At 35.6% G+C, this 21,459-nt stretch overlaps 2 protein-coding genes across 3 annotated transcripts; one reads left to right on the top strand and one right to left on the bottom strand.

The window, feature by feature from the left end:
- Positions 1-2,486: 2,486 nt before the first annotated feature.
- LOC114139197 (c-Myc-binding protein-like) lies at positions 2,487-4,804 on the bottom strand. The gene is made up of 5 exons (XM_028008964.1): positions 4,618-4,804; positions 4,403-4,475; positions 3,511-3,559; positions 3,259-3,388; positions 2,487-2,773 (listed from the first exon to the last, which is right to left on the bottom strand). Exons 1-5 carry the CDS (start codon positions 4,630-4,632, stop codon positions 2,726-2,728), a joined length of 315 nt encoding a protein of 104 aa, XP_027864765.1. The 5' UTR covers positions 4,633-4,804; the 3' UTR covers positions 2,487-2,725.
- Positions 4,805-5,676: 872 nt separating this feature from the next.
- rragca (Ras-related GTP binding Ca) lies at positions 5,677-21,122 on the top strand. Of its 2 annotated transcripts, none has more exons than XM_028012899.1 (7): positions 5,677-6,057; positions 9,780-9,983; positions 10,663-10,862; positions 13,752-13,866; positions 14,885-15,027; positions 15,176-15,324; positions 20,982-21,122. In XM_028012899.1, the coding sequence occupies exons 1-7, from the start codon at positions 5,875-5,877 to the stop codon at positions 21,071-21,073; spliced, it is 1,086 nt and encodes a 361-aa protein (XP_027868700.1). In that variant the 5' UTR covers positions 5,677-5,874; the 3' UTR covers positions 21,074-21,122. The 2 variants fall into 2 exon arrangements, with proteins under 2 accessions (XP_027868700.1, XP_027868698.1); XM_028012897.1 differs by lacking the exon at positions 20,982-21,122 and adding an exon at positions 16,257-17,552 and having other exon boundaries at positions 5,679-6,057.
- Positions 21,123-21,459: the final 337 nt, after the last annotated feature.

Genomic DNA, 21,459 nt, shown 5'->3' with positions numbered 1-21,459 from the left:
ATTTTTATGTAATTCTGTAAACCAGTGATTCTTGAGAAGTGGAACAAAATGGGTTTAAATTTTTCCAAAAAAATTTTAAATTATTCCTCAAGCTTATGTATACAAATATAACAAATGTTTTGGAAATGTAAAGATGCTAAGGTGCAGGCTCCCAGTTGCAACATTTTTTTCAAAATTACATTTTTAATGGACCTTTTAATTCAATTTATTGATACTTTTATAATTATTTATTTGAATACTTATACTTAATTGTCATAATATATTATCTTACTATTCCTTTAATTGTTTTATACTATTATAATGTATTGAGTTCTGCTCCAGGACAGGGGATTTTACAGACACCCTCCACCCACTACAATGTTTAAAATAAGAAATATTCAGCAAACACCAGGAAAACATATATTACATTGTTGTGCTCACATGACCCAGGTTAGTTCAGTCAAATATTTGAAAAAAATTTTTTTTTTGTATGTTCAAATTTTGTGCTTTATCCATAGGACCTGTTTTCTCCCTCTTCTTAAGAATTACTGAAACACTTCTGGAAATGAGATGTGCATAAAGTACTTATTGACCAATTCTGTGCTGACATCAATATCACATCCTGGGACAAGACAAACACCCTGTACTTTGCTAGTATAAATTTAAAGATCTGAGTGTATTTTGACATGATTCAAAATACACTCATGGGTCACTTCTGTCAGTGACACCTAATGGAGGATTGCATCCTTTTCAGAATTGCCTTTCTATAATATAGCTGTTAGAAAAATCCTTTAATGTCCATACAGACATGAGATATCATGCAACTCAAGAAGCCAGAATGAGATTATCTGAGCCTTGTGATATGATACATTTTCCTACTGTAAGTAGCCCTTATTCTCTGACATGTAAAAGACATTTGTATCTATACAGCTGCCATTGATAACGCAACCGATGCAGTTCCAGGAAGGTGTCACACATAAAGGCAAATACTGGGTCAGATGTAAATCCTGTTCATCAGTTTCTGAGTTCATACTCAAGGAAGGGTGCAGCAAAGAGTCCAGTCTAAGAGTTCCTGAGAACTATTTTCACAAGACTACATACACAGGATCCAGTTTGGCAAACATGCAACCTCTGCATGTCCAACCCTCTTGTTCCCTCCACCAACTACTCGTTTTGGATTTTTTTTTTTTAGTACATAAATACTTATTGTGTTATGTTTGAAATTGAAATTATTTGAAAATTGCTTTTTGTATTTACTCAGAAACAAATAATGCACAACATAGGGATGAGGCAGTTTCTGTACAGATTGTCCTTAAACTGAACAGAGAAAAAAAATTCTGAACACAGAACAATTAAAAACATTTAGTGTTTAGAAATTGATTTGGCTGTTTCAACAAAAACAGTGAACTGCACTGAACATCTGTTAACATTTACCACCCAATCTGAATAGGATTGCCATAACATATGAAAAAAACCCACCAAAGCTATAGACTGTCTGCCTTTAAACTCAAAGCAGTAAAGACTAGTGAATAAAATTTTTCTCCCCCTCTTATAACATAGCTCTAGTTTATTGACAATATGTATCTAAACTTATAAAAGTAAAAGGTCATGACCTATGTGCATCAGTGAGCTGTGACGTTTTCTGGATTGGCTGCGTTCACAGCTGTCCTTTCACACCTCTGCTGTTTTTGTGTCTTTCTGGAAATGCTGGAGCACATAAGAGCCTGTTCATGAATTTCTAAAAGGCATCAAGGATTTTTAAAACCTATTAATTTTTTTAATGGCTCAAGAAATTAAGCTTTTTATTTTTCTTAAATTATCAGTAAAAGTAGCAAATAAGCCTTTGAAAAGAATCACTTATGTAGAGGAGCTTCACTTTTTGAATTAAAGTTCAAATCAGATTTTTCATGATGTAATGCATTGAGATGCAGCTGTATCTCTATTAAGAAGTCTGCAGTACTTGTTTTCTTTTATGGTAAATGTCAATTATTTTTTTTCAATGAAAAATTCAACATAAATCAGTTTTTGTACAACCCTGTGGAAATCTGAATTAGGAGCTCAGGCCTCAGAGAAATCTGGTATTGGCCACTAAAAGCTGTGCAGTGAGGGTTTAAAAAAATTAAATTAGACTTCTGAGCATATTGGTAAGCAAATAGCAGAACATAGCTGTGCACAATAGCAACAAACTTTGTTTCTGGAAACAATTAACCTATTATAGAGCAAGACATACTTGGACCCTGACCGTCTTCACTTCTGTAGTTTAATGTATTATTGTTTCTGAATGCATTTTGTATGATCAATGATAAAAGATCAGGGTTAAAATATTGTTAGAGTATTGTAAAGAAATGTAAATTGCCAGCAGAGCTAAAATAATTGTAGGTTTGTTTTTTCCCCTCATGCCAGTTTCAGACCACAGGCTCCCTAAATCCCAAAAATTAAACAATGTTACTTCCCTACACAATGAACACGTGATCGCATTTTGAGGAGAAAATAAATTGCACTCAAGGTTCCACACTTTGAACTTATTTTACTAAAGACTGAACACTCAGGAAAAATATATACAAACATATTCACAATAAGTTAGAATATAAGAAAAGAATAAAGTTGGCATTTATAGATAAACATCACAGCCACATAAAACATTCGGCTTTCACCTTTTACAGTGTCGTTTTCTTTAAATTCAAACTGACAGCAGCATAAACAAATAATACGTTTATCAAAACAAAGACGAGTTTGTTCTTGAAATCTAGTTAGCAGTGCCGCCATCTTCTGAAGCTGGTTCGTACTGCTGCAGCTAGGAAGACATCCAAAAAACACTGGTATTAGCTTTTATTTCATTTGAACAATTACTGTTTTTTCATAATGAGAATCATTAGAATAAAAGAAAACATCCCACTGAAGGCATCAATGTAAACAGCACAATATAAACAAAAAACGTGTAATTAATCCTGACACTCTATCCTTATTAAAACTGGGCCAGTTATGGGAGGAGGTTCTATAAGGGAGTTTATTTTTTTGATTACACCAATGTTGGTTCTGAAATCCATTTTATTCACTTATAAAGTCAATAAAAGGTTTTTTAAAAAGCTATGAAAAAATAAACTACTGATAGAAACCAGCAAATGTCATTTGCACATAAAAAACATGATGGATGAACTGTATTCATTGGAGTAAAATGTAAGAATACAGTGCTCTCTTGTGGACTGTGCTGGTACATTTCAATGACTATTCAGACCAATTATATAGAATTACATTAGAAAAAAGGAGAAGCAAACATACCCTTGCTTTGAGATCTTTGTTTTCCTCCTCCAGACATGCACATCTCTGTCTCAGGTCATTCACTTCCTGCTGCAGAGCCTCTGTGTCTGCTGAAGTCACGGTAACGGCACCAAGATGCCCCTTCACATATCTGGAAGGAGTTAGTTAAAGAATCTACAGCCAGTGAGTGCTCAACAAAAATTTGAAATCATCACCAGCTGCACCAAAAAATAAAACATGGTGGCGAAATCAGACATGTATAAAGAAGGATACTCCAGAGCATTGGCAGGCTTCTCTTGTTGCTCATACAGAGACACAAAAACTAAAAAGGAGCAGAAAGAGGTTACAACATATATCTCTTGTTTCTTGGAAGACATGTTTATCTCACATCCAAAAGACTTCTTCATTTAGGAAAGGAAAAAGGCTAATATAAGAAGTCAGTTATACCTGTGTTATTCTATTAAGTGCAAGGCAAATACGTATCATCTAAGAAATAGATACTTGAAAATTGATAGTAAATTCAGGACGTTTTAATAAATGCCATGAAATTTGAACTTTGTAATCAATTTTACACACTTTAAAAGCAGTAGAAGATTTTTTTTTCTTATTTAATTTGAAGCTATATCACGTTATGATTTTTATTCTTATTTATATATTTAGTTTTTGCGTACACGCCGTGAAACTTGAATTTTTACTTATACAGTGAGAATTTCACATCGGCTCGTAGCCAAATTCTTGATACAGTTTCGTTATTTAAACTGTGAATTGTTTCCCCACCCAAGTCTTGGTGACGAGACATCTGCTCCTCTGGTTTGAATGCGTCGCTACTCAAGCACACCTGAGTCCAATAATTTAATTAGATGATCTCAGCATAACCTACTGAGAGCTGTGTTCCACTACGCAGTGAATTATGTAACGTTTAGAACTTCATATTCTCATTGCAAACTGGAAAAGTTTCCAAAAAGTAAAAAAATAAAATAAAGTGTACTAAAACTAAGCTGTCGCTGTCAAATCTAAACAGTAAACATGACCAAAAGTCCTACATGAATTACAAAACGAGCGAAGCGATAAAAAGCGTGAGCATAGCCCATATTGGCTTGCAACTCCATAATAAAAACCCAGACGTTACAGCCTTTGTAGTGCAAATAAAAAATAAGCGACCCACCACTGGTGAGACTGTCAACGACTCCAGTTTTTTCCAAATATCTTCTGAAATGTTCTCTCTTAGAGTCAGAGGCCTGTGGGAAGAGAACACAGTGATTTAAAAGACATTATTTCACTTTGAAGCCTCCGGGCGTGCTAACAGCGCAGCTAGCGTGCAGGATTTCTAACAAATCTTCTTTACATGGAGAAATATAAAGCGACATTAAAAACACTTACTCTATAATGCGCCATGATGATATTGGCTGTAAAGCTGACTGAATGCAAAGCTTATATATTTGGTCTACCGGTTGGTATCGGGGCGAATGAAAAACAGGTAAAGTACCACCGGGTCGGTAAAGTTAACTTTCGTTTTAAGGGCTCCAAACATACAGCTGCACTGAACTCAGTGCTGCCTTCATGTATCTCATGTAAAACGCAGCAGGTCCTCGTTTGTATAAAAGGAAAACCTTCATTAGCTAAACTAAACAAATAAGATAAAACGGATAATTTGACGACTACAGTAAAATATTATAAAAAGACAGAACAATTATATCTTTAATAAAATGACAACAAAATAAAAACATCACATTTCTAAAACACACAAATTGAACTTCAATCACAGCACAAACAAGTCATTATAGATTAAACTAAAAATAAAAAATAGAATAGAAAAAGAAAAAGAAATAAACTAAATAAAACCCCACTGATCAATTTAAGAAGCAAATAAAATAACATATTGAGCAAAATTATTTTTCTTTGCTTATTTCTTTCTTTCTTTCTCTCTTTCTTTATTTCTTTTTTTTATTACTTATTTATTGATGTAATCGCAATGTATATCTCTACTGCTGATCATATGTTACCTTAAAACATTTTTTCTCTGTAATAAACGTCACATATTTTGATTATGATATTTCCTACATTTTAGATAGACTTTGAAAGCGTTGAATTACTGATGCGTGTGTCTGTCCCCATCTGCTGGTAGTTTGAGAAATATCTATCGGTTTCTGTTTAGTAGTATTTTATAACCTTCAATAAATATTTACTCTTTCGAAATAACAAATAAAAACCATAAAACACAGTTTAATTAGGTTTGGTCAACAGGATTTGGTTTAAATTGTTAAATACTGCAAAAGCAACTATTTTGTTTCCTGAATAGACGGTTTAGTTCACAAAACAAGTCTGGGTACTAGTCAGGTGACAGCGAAAAACCTCAAAACACTGACAGGTTCACCAGCCAATCATCGTTTGAGATGTAAACCAAGCAACGAATCAGAATTAAAAGGCGGGACCATGAACATTTTTTTTTTTCATCTAAGAGGAAATCCTAAGGAAATGTGTGGGATCATCATGCACTGTGTTTTCAAGAGGCTAATACGATATTGACTACCTGCTTTCAAAACAAGACAGGTTTATAGCGTCTGGTGACAAACACAACTGTGTTTAGATATATTTAGAGTCGGCGCAGACAGCGGAAGCGACCGTTGTTAGGTCAAAATGTCGATTCAGTACGAGGTGGAACAGCTGCCTGACAGCTACGGGGTTTCGGACTCGTTCCCCAAAGATTTCGGTTATGGTGAAGAGGAGCCCGACATCGAGGACAGCTCGTCTCCGTCAGACAGCAAGCCGAGGATCCTGCTCATGGGTTTGAGGCGAAGCGGCAAGTCATCCATACAGAAGGTGGGAAAGATATCCTGTTTTTTTAAAGTGTTAGCATTGCGAGGCTAGGGGCCGCTTTCATTTGCTTCTCTCAGTTAAAATAGCTAGCAACTTAGTTTAGCATGTCGCTAATGATAATTGTGATCAGTGAATCAACGCGTGGAACTACAAGGATTGTTATAACAAGCTGATAACCAGAAAGCTGCGGCTGGTAATTATTAACCAGCTGGACAGATGCAGTCGATGAGATGACTAGTAGCATGTCACATGCCAAAGACTCAGTGGCAAACTGACCACACCTTTACCTTTTTATTTTAAATCAATGCTTCACCGTTGGAGTTAGGAGACAGGCGAGATTATTCGCACCCTTTAATTTTCTTTTCACTTTTTGTCTCATCACAACCACAAACTTCATTGTATTTTATCTGAGTTTTGTGTATTAAAGCAACCTAAAGTGCAAATGCTAAATCCTAAAATGTGACTTGCGTATGTATTCAGTCCCTCTACTCTGACAACCCTAAATAAAACGCATTGTGACCAATTTTAATCAGTAGCTCACCCAATTAGTAAATTAGGTGAGCAGCTCCATGGCAACTTCACCTGTTTGGAGTTGCCTTTGAAGCATAATTCAACAATAGCACTTGACTTAATGTAACGTTTTGATTGTTGATTCTATGTTGCATGACTTTGTGTTTTTATGATCCAAAGTACTTTGAAATGCCTTGTTGCTGGAATGTGATTTACAAATAAAATTTGATTGATCTGGTTAAATTACAGCTGGAAATTTTTCTGGGCACGTCTGAACCAGTTTGAGATGATAAATGTTGCCCATTCTTCTTTGCAAAATGGCTAGAGCTGATTCAGATTGCACTGAAATAATCTGCGTACATACATTTTCAAGTTATGAAAAAACATTCCCAACTAGATTTAGATCTTGAAGTTGTCTAGGATAATCTAACACACAGGTGTCAAACTCCAGTGCTGGAGGGCCACTGCCCTGCAACTTTTAGATGTGCCTCTGCTGCACCACACCTGAATAGAATAATTAGGTCATTAGCAAGGCTCCGGAGAACTTATCTACACAAGGAGGAGGTAATTAAGCCAGTGTTTTGTACCTGTGGCACATTTAAAAACTGCAGGACAGTGGCCCTTAACGACTGGAGTTTGACACCCCTGATAACACATAGAAACACTTGTAGTTCAGTTGGAAATTCAACCTCCACTCCAGTCTGAAGTGCAGCTTTTGATGTTCTTTTCTCCAGGATTTCACTGTGTTTTGCTCCATCTTCCCATCTACTTTGACCACTTTCCCTGGCTCTGTTGAAGAAAATCATCCAAACAGCATAATGCTGTCCCCACCATGGTTCAAAGAGGGAATGTTGTTTTTATGGTGATGATTTCTAGTTTATATGTGGGCAAAAAATTTAATTTTGGTCACACCTGAGCAGAGCACCTTCTTCCATGTTTGCACTGTTCCCTACATGACTTTTGGCAAACTGTACTTCTTAAAGTTGTCTGACCTGTCACATAAGATCCCATTGAAATAAATAAAAGTTTACAGTTATGATGTGAAAAAGCTCAAGCGAGAAAAAAAACAAAGGGTAGACCCCCTCTTAGTACTTATTAAATGTGTCTCTTGTATATGTTTGTATATGGACTAGGTTAAATTCCTCTTGACTGATTTTGAGATTTCAACCACCTCCATTCAGTGTTCAAGCTTGCTTTACTCCACTCTGTGTGATATAGTATGATTATTAAATTACATGCGATCGCTTATTAGAAAAAAAAACTGTTTTGTTTACAGTTGAAGGTGTTGGACACCTTTTTTCTGATTGGCAGAAAATAAAAAAAAAAACAACTCTGAAACTGGATTGTGTTACATTGTGATTCCTAAAGTCTTACTTTAGCTTGATGCTGTGGTTGAATAATTGATAAGAAGCCACTGTTCCATCTGTGATATTTCATTATTTATGTTAAAATTCAACATGATTTGAGAGTGCAAAGAAATTAAAGTAAAGAGTGGCATTTTTCACTTATAATCCACACAGCTTCCAGTAGGAGATTATTGTTCCTATGCAGGCCTTTGGAGAGCATGTGATTTGGCTTTTTGCTTGCTTGCTAGTTGGTCTTTGGTCTTTGAATCAAAATGGCAGCTGTGGAGCAACACTATGTATCCATTAAGAAATTGCTGTCTTTTTTCCTCTGCTTTAAAGGCTTCATTTGGTCTAAGCTTTGATTAATACCTAACCAAACAGTTGACAGCTGTTGTCTTACTATCTGCCTCTGAAACATGTAACTGAAAAATGCTGAGTGCAGTGGCGTCTTGCGTCAGATGAGCATGAGCAAGTCTGCAGTTTTCTGACCTTTTTTCCCTTTTGTTTGACATGTGACGCTCAAATGATAGCTTTGTGCCTGAATCAAGTCAAACTGCCAACAGTGTAGTTTTGCTTGGAAAAACATAAATTAATGCTAAAAAATGGAAGTTTTACAGAAAAAATTGTCGATGTTCTTCTACCATATCAGAATGTTGTTATTTAGTCTTTAAAAGCAATACATAATTTTTTATGTAAAGTTGTCAAATCAAACTTGAAAGTGTCACGAGTGAACTAATAGAAATAAACATGTTTTGTGAACATTTTCAGGTAATATGCCTGTGGTTCTCAACTATTTGAGGACTGAAAAAAGCTTTTATTTTAATTAATGGAGAATAAATCTAAACATGGATTTAAAATCTTTTATATTTTTTAAACATTTTTATTCTGTATCATTTTTTTTGTTGAGTAAAAAAGTAAGCAAATTTTTTTTTTTTTTTTTAGTTTGTAATGTCTAGGTTTGTCTTTTCTAAAATTGAGAACCAATGAATTAGCAACTACAGGTTGGTGAAATAAAAAAAGGTTTATGGCTCCAACAGCCTTTACTTTCTCAAAAAGTGGAACCAGAGTCAAATGTGTTGTCACATACAAATTTACTTTGTATTATAAAACAAATCAAATTTTGCACACCAAAAATATCGACTTTGCAAAATGGTTTTATGCTCACTGCAAAAGTAGAATAATATCAGACTTGTATCAAACCTTTGAACCCTCAAAGGCAGAGTTCAACAATGACATGTCCAGAAAGGTTGTGCATTACATTTGCCTATATAATATAATGCATGTTTATCCATAGAATATAAAACCTGTATAAATCTAATCAATTTACTTTACAACAATTTTAAAAGTTGAGGAGGAATTTAAATAATTGTTTTCACCAATTATTTGTTGTTGTAAAGTAACAAGTTTCTTTATTTGTTAGCTTTTTGAGAAATACTGAATATATGAATAAGTGAACAGATTTGATTAAAGCTAACCAAACGTGATGATTCAGCATTATTAAGCCAAGCTGTGGAGTGAGCACAATATTGACATTTTGATTACAACCTCATGCTCTTCTAATGATTGCAGCTGGTGCTGAGTCGATGCTAAAGATCTATTGAAGGTTGAACTTCCCTGTTTTCACAGTAATTTCTGTTTTTGTCCTTGTTGCAAACTGGCTTTTTAAAAGTGCCAAATTACCAAACTGAAAACTTTTATATTTTATCTCAGACGTATCTTAGCTAATTTGTCATTCTCCATGTGATTAAGTGTAATTAATCCAACTGTCAGCAGTAATTTTCACAGATTTTACGGACTCTGTTTTACACAAGGGAAGCAAGCTGTTTTTCTGTTCGTACTGCTAAATTACAAACATGACTGTCATTTCAGGTGGTGTTCCACAAAATGTCCCCCAATGAGACATTGTTTTTGGAGAGCACCAACAAGATCTACAAGGATGACATCTCTAGCAGCTCCTTTGTCAACTTCCAGATCTGGGACTTCCCTGGCCAGGTGGACTTTCTCGACCCCACCTTTGACTACGAGATGATCTTCAGAGGAACCGGAGCGCTGATATTTGTCATTGATGCTCAGGTGAGGAACAAACAGGATGCTGAATTTCTTTTTTTTTTTTTCCTTTTGGGGTTTGCTATGAGCAACTATTTAATTCAGTAAAAACAGCAAAGAAAATCTGAGTCATTGTCATCTTTTTTTTTCTACTTAATGAAAATAAAAAAATTACTAAGTCCTTCTTGCAGTTAATGTTTACCCAGAAGCTTATTACCACCAACAAATGGACTCTTAGAGCGTGCAGTCCACATGACTTAAAATGCTTTCAACTACTGATCTCTACTCCAGTAAAAGCAGAAGCTTATCGGATTTCAGGGTTTGTTTGTGGTCGAGGTGCATCCAATTCAATCTGTTTCAGCTGTTTTTACTGGAGCAGATCAATTTTCCTCTTGATGTTTAGGAAAGATTGCAGAAGTATATTTCTTCATAACTCATGTTTTGCAACATGGTGAAGCATGCTTATTAGAATGAAAGCTGCCTTTATGACAGAAGCTGCAACACACAGCCCCTTACAGTATGGCATGCTGCATATTACAGTTATAATATTGCATGTCTGTTGTATTATAACTTAGAATACATCAGACATCTTGTATTAAACATTTTTTGACCTATATGTTCCTTTCTTTCTCTTCTTCATGCTATGCTGCGACTGACTTTCTGTTTGTGCAAACTCGTTATTAAAACCACAAATCCTCCACTGCAGGATGATTACATGGAGGCTCTGGGACGGCTCCATCTCACCGTGTCACGGGCCTACAGGGTCAATCCAGAGATCAACTTTGAGGTGTTTATCCACAAAGTGGATGGCCTTTCAGACGATCACAAGATTGAAACGCAGAGAGACATCCATCAGAGAGCCAACGATGATCTGGCGGACGCAAGTTTAGAGAAGCTGCATCTTAGGTAAATCTGATTTAATATTTGTTACCATAGCAAAGTGGCTGCATGACATTAATAAAAGATTAAACTGAAATAATAAATTAGAATGTATCAGAATGATTCAGTCGAGTGCAGTTAACCCTCTCTTTCCACACTTTCGCTCCATCGCAAAAAGGGTATTGAGAGTCTTTTCTTCATTGAACAGTGCTGTAAAAAAGGATTTAAATGTCAGATAGAAATGACTAAATACAAAATGCAGTGTTCAAATGGTGACTTTATTTAAGGTAAAAATGCCTTAAATAAAGTGTAGGCTTATTAAAAGACAAATTGGTGATGCCTGTCCTATGATTCATTTCTCGTCATCGTGATTTTGTCTCTTGGCTAGTTCCCACTCTTGTCTGCTCCTGTTAACTTTTGATCCTCTTAAATGATTAACAGTAAAGTTTACTCCCATCCTGCGGGAGTGCTGGGGAAAACCCGGGGGGGAGTCTTGGTAGAGTACCGGGGGAGTCCTGGAGAAATCCTGTGACCAACGAGAATCCTTAAAAAATGTCAGTCTACTGTGGATCACTGTCCTGCAGAATCACTCAACTATGTTTGACCTTTAAGTGACACACTATGGTGAGAGATTCTCCTTCAAAATCTTATGGAGAGCAGAATTCGTGGATCTGCATCTCATTTAGGTCTTGGATCATCAAAGCAGCCCATCGCATTATACTGACACCGCTTTACTTGACTGTCGGTATAAAGTTCTCTTTTTGAAATGACGTACTGGTTGCAAGTCAGATGTAACAGGGTGCACACCTTCCAACAAAATTTTAATTTTTTCTCTCTTCAATCCCCAGAATATTTTCTCAAAATCTATGGGAATCGTCCTGGTTGTTTTTTTTTTTTGTTGTTGTTTGTTTGTTTTTTAAAATTTTGTTTTGGGTTTTTTTGGCAAATGCGAGTCTGAGGTTTACCTTACAATTCCCCATGGAGACATTTATTGTTTTGAAGAGCATGAATAATGGATGGTGAAGGATGGTTTGGACGGCATATTTTCCTCTTAATATAACTAAATTATTATTTCACATATAAAAATATGAAAAACCAAAACATTTAAGATAAAAAAAAAAAAAAATCAAAGGGATACATAATTTTCACAGCATAGTATGTAGCATCAATTGACTGGACCTCTGTTTTACATTAAAGTTTTTTTGTATTTTTTGTAAAAACATCCAAATTATGCTGATCATGATTGATTTGTAAAAGGAGTAAAACATCTAAGGTGGTGAATGCTTCTTATAGACACTGTAGTCCATAAGTTTTGATGCTTGTAGTAATTTCTTTCCATACAGACAGACGTGACCTGCTTCTTCATTTTCTCAGCTTAAAGGTTTAACTATTGTGTTCATCTTGGTTAGTGGCAACCACAATCACATGTTGCCGCAAACACAATGACTTATTTTGAGTCAAAGCTAGCTTCTTTTTTAACAGGTCTAACGTACGATGTGTAGTGTGTAGGACTGTGGATTCTTATGTCATTTCGTACTTTATTCAATCATTCAACACAGTCAATTTTTTCACTTTGCAAATCTATAAACACTAGTTGACTTGAGTGCTTCACAATACAGCTAGATAACACATACAGACTAAAAGAATAAGCAAAATGCTATGAGAAGGAACAATGTGCTTCCTGAAAAGAGGCCCCAGTGGCAACAAATGCAATATAAACAGCAGTGGACCCTGTATGGACCTCTGAGGGACCCCAATGTAGAGGGGAGAAATGAAATGACTCTAAAATAAGCAGGAAAAACTCTAATATAAACCAGGACAATGTTATATTTTTTAATACCAACGCACATGATGCCAGAATACAAAGATCCACAGTACCAAAGGCTGCCGATTAAAAGTAGTGAAACATTTTCTGATTTAACTGTCAAATGAATATAATTTTAAAACTTGTAGGTCTGTGGCATGGTGTGAAACCTGCCTGAAGTGCAGTATAAAGGTGATGCACCGTTGTTCTTGTGAAATTCCTCTCTGCTCTTCTAATTAAGTGACACTGACTCATGCGTCAGATACTGTTGCACTGCCACAGCAGGCTCATAGTTTAAATGTACAAACAAAACGTCTGTCTGATGTGGTGTTCTATTTTTAAGGGATGTATTTGACTTGCATTAGAACCTCAAAAAAGAAATTATTAATGACAAAATTATTTTTGTCTTTATTTAAAATAAACTGAATATTAGTTGTGTTGTGTGATTTTTATTTATTTATTTATTCCCTTTCAGGATGATCAGTGGAAATAAAAGGGAATCATTTTTTTTAAACATTGAAATAATTTTTCCCAATTTTTTAAAAATTGTTTATTTCTAAATGATTGTTTGGGCTCTATAAATAAAACAAGATTCTGACATCGCTAAAAAGGAACAACTACTATTTTTTTCATCTGGCTGTGCCTGCTGCTCGGCTCTGCAGCAGCTTTTCTGATCATTTTGGAGCCCTGGTGACATAGGCAGCAGTGTGTTTTATGTCGGGTAAGATTGTTTTATTTCTTTTAGACGGCCAGATCCGTTCTGGATATATGATGGAGCAAAAACATCTCTGGTTGTTTCTCAACTGCTCTGCTCGGTAAAATTACACTTCTTTGCAGTGGTTACGGAAAACTCTCTTTGGCTCACACCACCATTTCCTCAAAGAAATAAAGCTTTTATTTTTATATTTCCCATTCATTTTTGCAGACTTTTGCAGGAGTCAAAACTGTAACAGTTTATTGTACCATCTGTCTCTTATCAGCTTGAAATTCTGTCATTTATCTGTTTTCTCATGTGGTCTTGTAATTTTTTTCTAACTGGTTATGTAATCATTTTAAAGGAAGTGTCTCAGCACTAATGGCTTATTGGTTTCCTTTATGCCTGTTTTGTCCAGCTTCTATTTGACAAGTATTTATGACCACTCCATCTTTGAGGCCTTCAGTAAAGTGGTACAGAAGCTCATCCCCCAGCTGCCCACCTTGGAGAACCTCTTAAATATCTTCATTTCTGTAAGTAGAAAACAGCCAACTCTTTCCTGTGTTCCTTGTTGTGATTTAAGTGTGGCATTTTTTTAATGCAGGTCACAGCTGATCCTGAAGATATGACTGTGCAAAACCTCTGAGGTTTTTTAGGACAGGTTTATCAATATTTTGTCCTGAAATGATGAGCTACAAACACAACTATACTTTAAGTGATTAGTTTGTTTTAGGTAGATGCAAGTTAAAACAGAGTACATTTATTACATCATAAAGGGTTGCTGGTCATCTTGCCTCTTGGTCTGCTTATACATTTGCAGTTTTAGTCTTTCCAACGTTTTAGGAAGATTTTTTTTTTTCCATTTCCTTTTTTTCAAATATTTCATTACAGATAATGTTGTGAATGGGGAAAAAAAAAAGACTCTTACACCAAGACGTTGTATAGGAACTATACTCTAATTATGTCCTGCCTCAGATAAAAATCTTCTGTAAGGAAATGTGGTTATTTGAGAATTTTTATAAGTGTTTATATCCATAATCACTGTACTAATTTAATAAATACAATGATATTCCATAGCTATGTACATGAATTGTTTTGATGAAATTGAATTGGTGTAGAACTAAAAAGTGTGACACATTTACTGATTTGGAAGAAAAAAAAAAAACTGAAAATCACCTGATTTCTGTTACTGGGTCATTCATATTAACAGTTGATTGTCCTCTGCTAAAGATATGATAATAAAACACCAAAGGATTTTTCCACAAAGCAACATATGAGCTCTCTTTCTCTGGATTTGATGAGCTTTATCCTTCTCTGTTTTTTGGTAGTTCAGTAAAAGTTTTGTAGTTTTTTAAATGTGCAAAGGCATTTTTAACAACCTCTGTTGTGAAAATATTTCCTCAGTTATCTGTTTTGAAAACCACTGGACTAGTAGAAGAATTAACTTAATTTTTTCATTATGGTACTCTGATTCTAAATGTCCACATGATATTTCTTTTTTTTATATACCTGCTTCATGTTTTGTCATCTTTCATTCTTTGTTCCCACCAGAATTCAGGGATTGAAAAGGCCTTTCTTTTCGACGTGGTCAGTAAGATCTACATCGCCACAGACAGCTCGCCTGTAGATATGCAGTCCTACGAACTGTGCTGTGATATGATCGATGTGGTTATTGATGTCTCTTGTATATACGGGTATGTTGAGCACCTCAAGATGTATGGGGGGGCTTCATGAATGTTTTGTTTTATAATAACTTAGTAATGGATAAAAATGACCTCATAATAGAGCTGCAGTAAATTCCTCAGCTCTTAAATTTACACTGCTGTCTTCGTGCTGCACTAGTCTGAGGGAGGACGGCAGCGGCAGCGCCTATGACAAGGAGTCCATGGCGATCATCAAGCTCAACAACACAACTGTGCTGTACCTTAAAGAGGTCACAAAGTTCCTCGCTTTGGTCTGCATCCTGAGAGAGGAGAGCTTCGAGCGTAAAGGTAAACCTGCACCAACTTGCAGCTGTATGTTAAAACCAAAACATTTCTACACGTTAACAGGAGGTGTACAGTGATCCTGGTCAATAAATGTCTTAAAATTTAGCTACAGGATGAGAGACATGTATGAAAAATCTCTTTCTGGTTTGATGACATTTTTAAAGTAATTCACGCTCTGCCTGATAACTTTGGAACTTGGACACATCCTTTGATATCTTGATACTTTCTGCACTCGATGAATTGCATGCTCTTGCCAAAGCAATGCTCTGTTGTTGTAGGGGTGTTTTTATCTTGCTGTGGAAACTAAAAAACATTCCTTCTGGTTATGAGCTGTGTAGACATCTACTAAAAGTTGCGACTTGTGAGACTATTCTGCAAATGACAAGATTCTCGTAGTGTTTTAAATGGTAGGGAATTTCTTTATTGTATAAGGGGAGATGGACTATGTTCCATCATCAGTGTGATGAAGACTCAACTCAAAGTAATACTTTTATTAATGCCAAAGACAATTTAAGTGTCACGCTTTATAAAAATAAATTTCCATCCATCCATCCATCCATATAAGCATCTGTTTGTCATGTTCTGTTTTGTCTCTCCATCTGTTCATCAATTTCTCTTTCTACCCCTCAAGCTTTCAGTGGATCTATCAGTCTGTATGTTTGTCCATCTGTCCATGTACTGATCCTTACATCTCTGTTCATCCTTCTTGCAGTCTTTGGATTTTCCTGGTCCCATATTTAAAGCTGACAAAAAACTGAACTCCACTAGTTGTTTTTTTTGTTTGTAATTATGCTTCAACCATACTTAAAACTGAGATCCTGCCTGGGTGATCTCAGCTGTGTTTTTTTTTTTTTTTTTTTTTTGTCATTTTATTTAGAAAGTTCTCAAACCATGTGCATATGCTGAATACGTTTTTTTTATTATTATATCCCCAGGATTAATAGACTACAACTTCCATTGTTTCCGGAAAGCCATCCACGAAGTATTTGAGGTTGGAGTTTCCTCTCAGCGTCCTTTAGGCTCGCAGGCGGTTGGCTCCCCCTGCAACAAGGCTGTTGCATTGAATGGCACGCCGCGCAACACCTTGTAAACACTGCTACTTCAATAACAGAGAATAGATTAAAAACATGAAAAATGGAGGGAGGAAGAAGGAAAGATAGGGTTTATGTGGAGGAGAGACTACCATTCTGGCGCTCCAGTCGCATCCCCTATCTCCCAGTACCTAAAGCAATGATGGGTGCCTTGAGGAAGGAAGCAACAGTGACACATGAGCGGAGGCATCTGCTTTAGGTGAATGTAAAGCCCTATGTTGGCTGTGTCGAAGTGGAGAAACCACACCTGGACTGGAACAGGTTCAGCATTTTCCCTCTGATTTCCTTGTTTTTATGCAGACGATTCAAGGAGGAAGGAAAATAACAACTCTGTCTGACCTCTGCTGGACAAATTGTGACGTCCTCATCCTGTGTAGTGACGAACCCGACCATTTCTGTGCTGAAGAAAAAACAAAGACTGCGGATGTGAACTGCTAGTCCTAACCCACACACACACGTTCAGAGTTGGCCTTAGGTAGATGGAGCTTGACGGCAGCACAAGCTTCCTCCTACCTCACTCCACACCGCCCCCTAACCTAATGCTGCCCAAAACTCACTTTTTGGATTCACTTGTGAAGGGAAACGGGTGTTGTGAACAGACTCAAAAGGGATTGTGCTGTCCATGTATTAATGTTGTTGTGAGAGAGTGGATGTCTGTGTTTGGATTTCAGTTAAAGGTTTTGATTTAATCCCCTTCTGGGCTTCTTGCAGTAAAGGATCTTTTACTCAAAGTTTACATCCTTCATCTTGACAACAGCAGCTCAGCATAATTAAAATTCTACTTTTTATTTTGGATTGTGATGGCTATAAAAAGATGTTTGGCTTTTGTTTTAAAGCATTGCCAAAAAATGTGAGGAATAACAGATTATTTAAAAATACACCACAATTGCAACAGAAAAGGATTTTCATATTCTAAAATAAACTGGTTAACACTTGCATGTGTCTCAACCTGTAATTTCGAATACATGCCCAGATATTTCTTTTCTTCATATTTTGTGTTTTAATTCTAATCACAAGGGTTCACAAGAACAAGTTCCCATTCCAAGCATGTGTTCATTAGAGTGTTGTTATCTTGTATTGTTCTCAGCCGTAACACTGCTCATTGTAATCAAAAGTTAAAATAAAAATGATTTGAAAGAATAAAAAGATGCATATATATCTAGAGGAAGTAATGATCAAAGTTGATTTTAATATCATGCCCATGCTTTCATTTCTTCATTTTTATAATTTATATGTCTGCCTATATATATATATATGTAGATATATATATGTTTTCAATTGTTACATTTAAAAAGAAAAAAGATATTTTGGCTTAAGAGACATTGGCTAAAATAACCTCCATTATTCCAGTATTTGATACTGATTACTTTAAAAGATTTGGAACCAACAGCTGTCTCCTTATTGCAGTCAATAAGGGGGTGGTTACTTTTCCCACATTGTGCCTTGTTAGTTTGGATAGTATTTCCCTGTCAGAAATGAAATAATCCATTAAATATGGTCTTTTGTGGTCATTTTGGGTATCTAAAATATGTGGGGCAGAAAAAAGGGGGCAGGAGAGTTCACAGCAATATTTAAAATATACATTTTGTAAGACAAATGCATTTCATCTCAGAGCTTAATGCACTTAAAAGTGAAACCGTTTTTTTTTTTTTTTTGTCATAGAGGAATAATCAAAAAAAGAAGTTACACAAGTTTGAGTTTGTTGTGGATTTTCTCTAATCTATGTTTGGCCACAATTATACATGCAAGCTTGAATATATACTTATTCCTACACTAATATTTGATAAATGGTCCTTAGCATGTTCCTGAGAAACCATTGTGTTTCTTTAGCCTCTCTCCTTGGCAGAATTGGTACAGTTTGATTAAATTTGTGTGATTTAATGTTTTAATGAGCACCTGGTTGTCAGCATTGTTTTACCAGCTGGAAGATTTAGGTAGGACTCATCTCAGAAGGTGATACTTCAGACAGGCACAAGATGGCGATGCAGGACCGCTGAAATACCTCCTGCTCAGTTTTTTTGTTGTTTTTGTTTTTTTTGTTCGTCCAATGGGATCCAGTTCAAGCATCAGTTGCTGGACCTCTGGAATTACTTAAGCAACTCAGTCATAAGTTATTGGACAATTCCAGTAATTTAGGAATTATCTAAAATAACAGTCTGTGTTATAAATATTCACTATGGCAATAATAAAAAATGCTAAATTTACCTTGCTCTGATTTGTAATTTCCTTAATAACAATAATAAAAATTATTCCTATAGCATTTAAATAAAAAAACAAAACAATTTTCCACAAAACAGAATGGCTGATTATCAGTTTTCTTCAGCTGACTGTTCTTCTGATGAGGTATCACAATAAATGAGGAAGAGTAAGGGGGGAAACAACTCCCCTCCCTGGTGTAGTGCATCTAAAAACAACTCTGCGAATAGCTTCGCCATGCAAGTTATTCACCAGTTAAGTTAAATAAGCCTCACAGCTACTGTCACGACCCATTATGTGGGATGTAGGCAAGACAGCTAAACACCACTTCCACACAATTTAGATGCAATAAAACACTGACAGCTTTTTTATCCACTTCATTAAGCCAGTAATTTCTTATAAAAATCTCCTGCATTAATCCTGTCGATGGTTTCCCTGCGGTTCCTTAAGCTCTCCTCCAACCTTAGCCGCCTTGCTTTGATGCTTACTCAAATAGGCGCTAATTTGAGATAAATTATGCATCTGCATGTAGCCCGACCATGCCAGGGAATATAAAGTGTGACACTCTGAAAGATGGTGAATTAAAGCAAAGTGTGGTATCTCGACAGACTAATGGCAGATAGGTTAGTGCTGTCAGCCTGATGGTTTGTTGATCTGCAAGTCACTTCATATTCAGCTAAAGGGACGGGGTCGTGTTTATGATGATTTGAAGGTCAATGTGAGCTGGGGTTTTTTTTGTTGTTTTTTTTTTTCAAATCTCTGGGTTGAATGCAAGACCAATGATGCACCTTAATGAAGTACTTCAAAAATGTAAACTGGGAATATTTACCGACTGTATTTTTCATTCTTTCTGTAATATTAGGGAAAAATACCATGAAATAATTTGGATTTACTTTTGTAACTTTTCACTCTCTGCATTTGTAGGGGTGTCAAATGTATTAAAAATTATTTTGCAGATAAATTATTTTTGTTTTGGTAAAAAATTTAAAGTTTATTCTAAACAATAATGTTAGAGATATATACAACAGAAGATAGTTAATTCTGTAAAGTAGAAAACTAAGAATATCTTTGCATTAAAGTGATATCTTGAATAAGTGTACAAATCAAAATATGCCAAAGATTAAGTGATACAGAAACAAGACTATTATTATTATTATTATTTTTAAATAAAATATTACTTTCAAGAACAAAATTGTAGCAATGTTTTGGCAACTTAAACTGTAAGAAAAACATAAAATGTCTAATAATGCAAGAGCGGAAAAGTTAGGTGCATGGTTTACTTTATGTTCTGCTATTTAAAGTCAATGGACTTCCTGATAGGAAATATATATATATATATGTGTGTGTGTATTTAAATTGGCACAATTAAAAATATTTAGATATGAACTGTTTCTTTGTAGCTCTGTTTAGGGTTCTGCTTCAACTCTTTTTGCAACCTTTAATAGATTTTCTTTCAGGCTTTCACTATATTTGGTTATATCCATCCTCCAATCAGCTCTGACCAGCTTCACTTTCCCTGCATCCCCACAATGTGATGCTGCCACCATCAAGTTTGCTGTGTCTTCTAGGTAGTTTGTTGCAAACTATAGAGTAGGAGTTTTCAACTCCAGTTCTGCAACTCCACTACATCTGAATCAAACAATTAATGACCAAACCTTTGTAAAACTTGCTGACAGGAGTTGGATTTGAATTGTTTGTTGTAGCAACAGTTGTCAGAAACTGTTTTCAGATGACGGATAGAAATATGCTCCATGAGATTTTCAAAGCTTGGAACATTGTTCATCATATCACATTTATGCATTCGGTCTTGTTGATCTATCCCAATGATACATTATTAGGATATCTCATAGAATACATTGAAGTTATCTGTATGTATTTTCATTTATTAATCTGGATGTTTGTATGTAAATATATTTTTATGAGAGTTGTATGTGAGATATGGAATCAGGGAGTTAGTTTTGATAACCATATGTAATATTTAAAATCTGTTAAGGAAGTATAAAATACAAATCACCATTAAAATGTCAATTAAATACTGTGAACACAAACTAGTGGATAAGAGATTTTATAAAAAGAAAAGTAATATTTCAACTTTGTTGTTGTCCTTTTTGATTTCACATGTTTAAGCAAGACTTTCATTCATTCATTTATTCATTCACTTGGTTATTAAACATCTAAAAAAAAACATTTTTTAGCCATTGCAGTAAAAATATCCCTTTTTAAATATATCTGAACCACATATTAAGAAGATGCCATCAAGATAAATTCCAGATATGAAAAATATATAATCTATGGTGACACTTTGACCTCCCAGTATCTGTAGATGGGGCTGTTGTCTGCAGTTCTAACTACAGTCTCTCTTGCTTCTGCCAGTCTTTCTGCTTCACAGTGCAGGCGACAGGAAGATAAACATCCACACCGAGGACTTTTTGCACGCAGAGACCTGGAGAAGAAGAAGAACGTGAGAGAAGTTTAGGAAGTAAAAAAAAGAGAGAGAGCTACATGATGTACAACTGTAATTTGCTGCTATAACAGCAGCTGAAATTGCTTTGCTTTATCAAAGGCAGAGCTGCTTTGTCCCCCCTTCGTCCCTAATAAGGGAGCTCAAACAATATAATGAAATAAAGCAAGCAGAACAGACTTTTTTCCCTGTGATGTCATGCCCACTTCCTTCGGACGGCCCGCTCTGCGTCTTAGATCATTACAGCGGGGATATTGCCATTATGTTCTTAATAAAACTCAGTCAGCGGTGCACTATCTCCTATCTTTACATTTTATTAGCCGTGCTTATGAGAGATGAGGGGGGAAAATGATGAGACTAAGTGAGACATCCCAGGGAGGTGACAGATGT

The sequence above is a fragment of the Xiphophorus couchianus genome, chromosome 3, assembly GCF_001444195.1.
Source record: "Xiphophorus couchianus chromosome 3, X_couchianus-1.0, whole genome shotgun sequence".
NCBI lineage: Eukaryota > Metazoa > Chordata > Actinopteri > Cyprinodontiformes > Poeciliidae > Xiphophorus > Xiphophorus couchianus.
This window is presented reverse-complemented; position numbering and strand designations above follow the sequence as displayed.